Source organism: Trichechus manatus, unplaced genomic scaffold (genome assembly GCF_000243295.1).
Source record: "Trichechus manatus latirostris isolate Lorelei unplaced genomic scaffold, TriManLat1.0 scaffold00087, whole genome shotgun sequence".
NCBI classification, from domain to species: Eukaryota; Metazoa; Chordata; class Mammalia; order Sirenia; family Trichechidae; genus Trichechus; species Trichechus manatus.
Genome location: NW_004444023.1, coordinates 6317711 through 6324877, shown reverse-complemented (window position 1 = coordinate 6324877; position 7167 = coordinate 6317711). Strand labels below are relative to the sequence as shown.

General features: G+C 45.4%; 1 protein-coding gene across 1 annotated transcript in view; it reads right to left on the bottom strand.

Annotated features, from left to right (window-relative positions):
* Positions 1 to 4161: 4161 nt before the first annotated feature.
* LOC111821474 (sialic acid-binding Ig-like lectin 8) overlaps positions 4162 to 7167 on the bottom strand; it is a 68540-nt gene continuing 65534 nt past the window's right edge. Inside the window, exon 13 of the mRNA XM_023736210.1 lies at positions 4162 to 4257. Within this exon, the coding sequence (XP_023591978.1) occupies positions 4162 to 4257 (96 nt within the window). The remainder of the gene's footprint in view (positions 4258 to 7167) is intronic.

Sequence of the window (7167 nt, the reverse complement as noted above, 5' to 3'; positions counted from 1 at the left end):
TATTTTGGAAGCTTGCTGAAGCCATCATGGATTGCCTCTTTATGTGATTTGATATTGACTGTTGTCTCCGAGCCATCAATAAGTTATTATATTTATTCATTTAATGTTTGCTTACTGTGTCCTAGCTTCTTGTTTTGTTTTGATGAGCCCAAATAGGCTGCTTGTATGAGCTAGTTTAATTATTGGCACCTTTGAAGTTCTAACGTCCTGTTACCAGGTGGTTAGATCTGTTACTAAGTATGTGAGCTCAGGGGTCCACCCACTCCTCCTGTATGGATTCAGCTCAGGTGCCCAGGTAGATAGCCACCAAGTATGTAGTTTAGGCTCTCACTTACAGTCCTAAACAGGCATGGGTGATTGGTGTAGGCACAGGCATCTGGCTGCAGCAGGGGGACACACTTTGAGCAAGGCAGGGGGCTGATGGCTGCCCCTGAGTGTCCAGGAGGAAGGCGTGTCCCTGTTCCCTAGAGCACGTAGGTGGGTGGGTTTTGCAGCTGGACTATGAGCACCTAATGCTGTTGGCTGTAAGAACTGGGAGCACCTCTTATTCATGGGCCACTCTCGCAGGTGGCTACGTGGCATGGGTGGAGCCACCAGTCCTCCGGCCCCTGATGTTGGTGTGTGAAGACTCTGCTTAATGGGCAGAGCAGTGTCAAATGTGAAGAACCTGCCACTTCACAGCTGAAACAGCTGAAGTTAGAGTTCCGGTATATACCCTATTGTACTGCAGTAATGAGGGCCTACACTGTTGAGATGGGCCCACACAAGTCTGTGCAGGGGGAAAGGCACTCAAAATCCATGGATCCCTTATGCCTGTGCCTAGGCAAAGGAGCTGTGCCTACCCTGGGTTCGTGGTTTAGGGGAGCCGGCAGTTTATTTTTTCCCCTGTTCGTTAATTTGTTTACTCTCCAAGGTGGAGAGAATGGCTCCTGGTATATGATGGATCCTACTTGTGGCCCAGGGGACTTGGCAGTTGCTGAAGCTGGTCCAGGACCCAGTGCAGAGCAGGGAGCGGGAAGGTAAATGGGAGAGAGGTTTTTCCCTAAGGGGGTTGTTTTTGATCCACGCGGTAGGCTGTATGCAATTACTTATCCTTCCCCGGATCGAGGGCTGCTTCTCACTGGTTCTGGGTGGCCGTGTAGACTCTCTGGCGCTGGGTCTCTCCCAGTGTGGAAAACGGGCCTCCCGAGGACTGCCGCTTGTGTGCCTCACTGTTCACCCCCGAGCTGCTCAGGCCTGAAGGGCTCAGGCTCTCAACGGGTCAGGTCTGGCAACTCCTCGCTGCTTCCAAACTGTCTCTCCCTCCCCCGCCACTCTGTCTGGTTCCTCAGCTATGCCTTTGATGTTCAGGGCTCCCAGATTGCCATATATAATCAAATCACTTTTTTGGGGGGGTCTTTGTTGTAAGAGGGTCCATCAGAAGCGTCTGACTACTCCGCCATCTTGGCCCCGCCTCCCTAGATTTGTTTTTATTTGACAGTCTGAAGGAGGAAGCCCAGCCTCCCCAGTCTCCCTATGCAACACTTGGAGAAAAGACCCCAGCCAGACTTCCCAGCGGGTGTAAACTGACCTTGTTCTCTCTTACCCTAGACTCCAGCTGCAACAGATTGACTACTCTCATCCAAACATCTACCAGGCACTTTCTCACCTCCTTTCTTTGTGCCTGATGTTACCACTACCTGGTATGTTTTTCCTCTCTCCCCTACTTGGCCAACTTCTGCTTTCCCCTTAAGGTATAGCTCAAGAATGACTTACTCTGAGTACACCATTCTAATTCCCTAATCCCCCAGACCCTGTGATATAATTATCTGTTAATAACCTATGCCCATCTATATAAGGACATTATCACACTATGATTTATTTATTTTACTTTTTTTGTGGTAAATGTATATGAAGGAGCCCTGGTGATGCAACGGTTAAGCACTAGGCTGCTTACTAAAAGGTTGGTGGTTTGAACTCATGCAGCAGCTCCATGGGAGAAAGACCTGGTGATCTGCTCCTGTAGATTACAGCCTAGAAAACCTTACGGGGTCAGTTCTGCTCGGTCACATGGGGTCTCTATGAGTCAAATTCAGCTCAGTGGCACCTAATAACAACATCTATATATGTAACAAAACATTTGACATTTCAGCCATCTTCACATGTACAGTTCGGTGACATTAATTATGTTCCTTATGTTGGTCACCCATTACCCTTATCCATTTCCAAATTATACCATCACCCTCAACAGAAGCTCCATACTGTATTTGAGTAAGTTACATATTTCTGTCCCTTCCCCAACCTCCAGCTCGTGAACTTGAACTCTGCCTGAGGAGGCAGGAAGTGTATCTTCTTCCTCTTGATGTTTCTAGGGCATGGCATATAGTAGGCATGCAGTAAATGAAGAAATGGGGAGAAACACATAGGTGTTTCCCAAGGTCTTGCTTCAGGAATCTGATGCAAAGGAACTGAAATTCACCTGATTGTTCTGAAATTGGCCAGGAGTGAAGTCATGGTGTTTGTGGTGACCTTGAAAAGAAGAACTGAAGAAAAGGTGTCCTTCTGTTCAGGTATCTGTGTGACCACAGAGGAGAGGACTTTAATCCAGTGATTCTCAACTGGGGCATCTTTGCGCCCCCTGGGGATATTTGGCAATGTCTAGAGACATTTTTAAGGAGACCTGATGGAGCAGCGGTTAATTGCTCTGCTGCTAACCAAAAGGTCAGCGGTTTAAACCCACCAGCCACTCTGCGGGAGAAAGATGTGGCAGTCTGCTTTTGTAAAGATTACAGCCTAGAAACCCTGTGGGGCAGTTCTCCTTTGTCTGATAGGCTCACTGAAAGTCAGAATCGACTTGATGGCAATGTGTAGAGACATTTCCGGTTGTCACAGTTGGGGTGGGGGTATGTGCTACTGGTGTCTAGTGGGTAGTGGCAAGGATGGTGCTAAACATTCTGCAGTGCAGCACCCTGCCACCCCAGCAAAGAGTCGTCCAGCCCCAAATGCCCAAATAACAATAGTGCTGAGGTTAGCAAACTCTGCTCTTATCCTACTAGAGGGAAAATGGGAGGAGGAAAGGAATGCAGCTTCTCTGAGGAAGTGATATTGGAGCTAATTCTCAAAAGATGAGTGTGTACTGCACAGATGGAGGAAGGAGATAATATCACAGTGATATGGGACCATGTAGGGGAACAAACCATGGAGGGGCACTAAAGGTCGTGATAGCTTCAGGAAGCGGCAGATGTGTGGCTGAGGGGTGTAAGAGGTGGTGGCTGAGAGAAGCAGGTAAGGTAGATGTTATGGACTGAATTGTGTCCCCCTAAAATATGGGTCACTGTGAGTCAGAATAGACTCCATGGCAATGGGTAATAGTAGTAGTAATCTTTAAGGAAGCAGATCACCAGGTCTCCTCTTCTCCTGTGGAGCTGATGGGTGGGTTTGAACTGCCAACCTTTCAGTTATCAGCTGAATGCTTAGCTGTTTCACCATCCTGGCTCCTTACCATTATACCTGTGGATGTAATCCCATTTAGGAATAGATTTTTCTTTGTTATGTTAATGAGGACATATCAGTGTAGGGTGTGTCATAAGCTAACCACTTTTGAGATAAAAAAGAGCAGATTGGGCCCAGAAGCAAGGAAGCACAGATGGGGGAGGATGGATGCCAGGCTACATGAAGATCACCAAGAAACCGAGGAACAGTAGCTAAAAGAGACAAGGACCTTTCCCCAGAGCTGACAGTGAGAAAGCCTTCCCCTAGAGCTAGCACCCTGAATTCAAACTTCTAGCCTTCTAAACTGTGAGAAAATAAATTTCTGTTCATTAAAGCCACACACTTGTGATATTTCTTTTATAGCAGCAGTAGATAACTAAGACAGTAGATTAGGGTTAGATTGTGAAGGGCCTTGAAAAGCTTTCACTGGAGTTGGTACCGTATCTTGAGAGCAATGGATAGGCATGGAAAGATGTTTAGCAGGGGAGGGACAGAGCTGGAGGTGAGTATTAGAAAGATCCTTCTGCTGCTGGTGTTGGTGATGGACTGGATGAGGCAGGACTGGAGCATGATGCAGGGAAGGAGACTGGGGATGAGAGGAGGGGACAAATTAGGATCTTGGTGACTCATGGGAATGGTAAATAAGGGAACGAGAGAAGTAAAATTGCCCACAAATTCTTGAAATAGACTTTATACTTCTCCTTTGCTAACTTGCAAGTAAGTAGCCTTTCCCATGACCACTGTGACGCCCATCTGGTAGTGGAGAACCTGGTGCCAGGTTATAACCTGAAACGAAAAATTGATTTAGCTAGTTGAATGATTATCATGGTAGCATTTGGCCCTTGGCTGAGTGGCCTTTGACTGGCCACTCATAGATGACCATTACTGGGGTCTTACCATGTACCAGGCACTGTGCCATGCAGTCTACATGGCTTAATTCATTTAATCCTCAAAACACCCCGAAGACTGAAGTACTGTTATTATCCCCATTTAATAGATGAGCACAGGGAAGCAGCGAGAGGTAAAGTGGTGAAGAAGGTATTTGAATCTTGGTGGTCTGACTTAAGAGCTTAGCTTATTATTTTTTTAATTGAAGTGAAATTCACGAAGTGTATAATTAGCCATTTTAAAGAGGACAATTCAGTGAAACACTGAACTATTGCCTTGAGACAATCTTTAAACCTTAAACCAAAAATATCCCCTGAAGTATTCTTTAAATCAAACAATAGTTTAGCTTAATTAGTAAATAATGTCTGCCTTGAGCATTGTGCTCTTTTAAAAAATTATCTATATGGGATCAAACTGACGATAGCAACTTGAGAGATTAGATAAGCATGGGGGCAGTGAGTTTATATTAATGGTGGAGAATAATTCAGAAAAGGACTTGAAGAATGTAGTCAGTCAATGTTGCTGAGCTGTACATGTAGAAATTGTTGAATTGGTGTATTTTTGCTGTATTTTCACCAAAAAAAAAATAAATTATTAAAAAAATTAAGTGGACAATTCAGTGGCATTAAGTACATTTGCAATGCTGTATAACCACTGTCTCTATCTAGTTTGAGAACCTTTTCATCACCTCCAAAAGGAAGCCCATACCCGTTTGGCAGTCACTCCCCATTCCATACTCCTCCCAGCCTCTGGCAACTACCATTCTGTTTTCTGTCTCTGTGAATTTTCTTATTCTGGTTATTTCATAGCAATGGGATCATACAATATGTGGCCTCTTATGTCTAGCTTCATTCACTGAGCATAATGTTTTCAAGATTTATCCATGTAGTGGCATGTATCAGGACTTCATTCCTTCTTATGGCTGAGTAATATTCCATTGTATAGATATACTACATTTTTGCATCCATTCCTCCATTGATGGGCATTTGAAGGAGCTTAAATTTTTAACTACTGCCCTCTACTGCCCCCACAGTCTTTAGATCCTGTAACAAATGCTGTGATGGAGAGGTGAACCCAGTTCTGTGGGATCCCAGATAAGGGAGTGCGAGAATCTTAGCATTGGAAGGAGTTGAAGGAAGTTTCACACTGGAGAGGATCTTGTAGCTGGGCCTTGAGGTACTTTATATTGTGGTCAGAGGATCTGATGGCCCCAAGGGGAGAGGGAAGCAGAAAGGGGAAAGTGGAGGTGCAAAGAATTCAGGAAGTGGTTCAAACAGTGGCCTCTTAGAGGAACAAGTAGAGAGGAGCCTGTCCTGATGTATAATGGGCCTGAGATATTGGAGGAGGGCAGGAGGGATGTTTTAAAAGGTCAGATAGTGCCAGGCAGAAATTTTGTCCTGGTGGGAGATTAGAGCTGATCTAGGAACAGGAGCATGATGCTCTCTTCTTGCCTAGGAATTGGCTATCAGGCACCTGGATGGAGAACCTGGAAGAGAACCAGGCTTGAGGGTAGATGAGGAGTCCAGTTTGGGATATATTGAAAGTGAGGAGCCTACAGGTCACGCAGGGAGAGATGTCCAGGAGGATAGAGAACCTCGAAGGGAACTAGGCTTGGTGGAAAAGGAGTAGTCCAGTTTGGGACTTGAGGATCCTGTGGGTTATCCAGGGAGAGATATTCAGGAGGACATAGTGATTTAGAGCTTAGAAGAGAGGCCTGGGCTGGAAACATGACCTGGGAGGCCTCAGCGGAGCCTGGAGGTATCCTCTCCACCTGACTCAAGTTCAAGTCATTTCAAAGAAAGGCTGGGCACTGAAAATACAGGGCTGAACAATCATAGTATCTGCCCTGGGGGGCTAGACACAGGAATAATCTTAAAAATATTTTATGTAAATTTTATTAAAGACTAGCACAGATACAGAAAAGGGCACAAGCGTTTACTCTCAAGTGTTTTACTAAAAAATGCTTTATAGAGCAAGCACTTTGGAACAACTAGCACTCTGATCAAGAAACAGATCCTTCCCAGAACCCCCAGAAGTCCCCTCCTGGCCCCATTCCAGTCACTAACTCCATCCAAGGGTAACCAGTACTCTGACTTCTAATATGAAAGATTAGTTTTGCCTGCTTTAAAACTTTGTATCAATGGCATTATGTAGTACGTACCCTTTTGTGTCTGGGTTTCTTCCAGGGCTTCGCACTGGTTTGAACCAGTTCAGTCATGGCCAGTGGCAACAATGCAGGGCTTCAAACCAGTTCAGACTGGTTCAGTCATGGTCAATGGCAACAAGGGCAGCGTATGTGTTGTATAGCAACCAAATCTTTTGCCCATCATATTTTGACCATAGTAGGAAACAGGCAGTGGTGCCCTGCTGAAAGATGGCGGCTGACCGAGCCACTTTGAGTGTGTATTGCTCTCCACGGTCCTGCCAGTAACCCAATCTCTTGCATCAGGCTCCTGAAAGTTTCACTGGGTCTCTGGCATAATGTGGCAAAGTTTCAGGAGCCTGATGTGGGAGACTGAACTATTGGCAAGGCTATGGAGAACGACACACATTCAAAGCTGTGTGGTCAGCCCCCATCTCTGAATGGGATGCTGCTGCCTGTTTCCTATTCAGGTCAAAATCTGACAGGCTTTGCAACACGTATGCTGCCCTTGTTTCTGTGAGCCATGATTGAATCAGTCTGAACTAGTTTGAAGCCTAATTACTTAACTCAACATTATGTTTGTAAGATTCATACATGTTGTGTTGAATTGTTATTTTCTTCTTTCTTTGAGTGAATAATCCATAATTTATTCATCCATCTTTCTG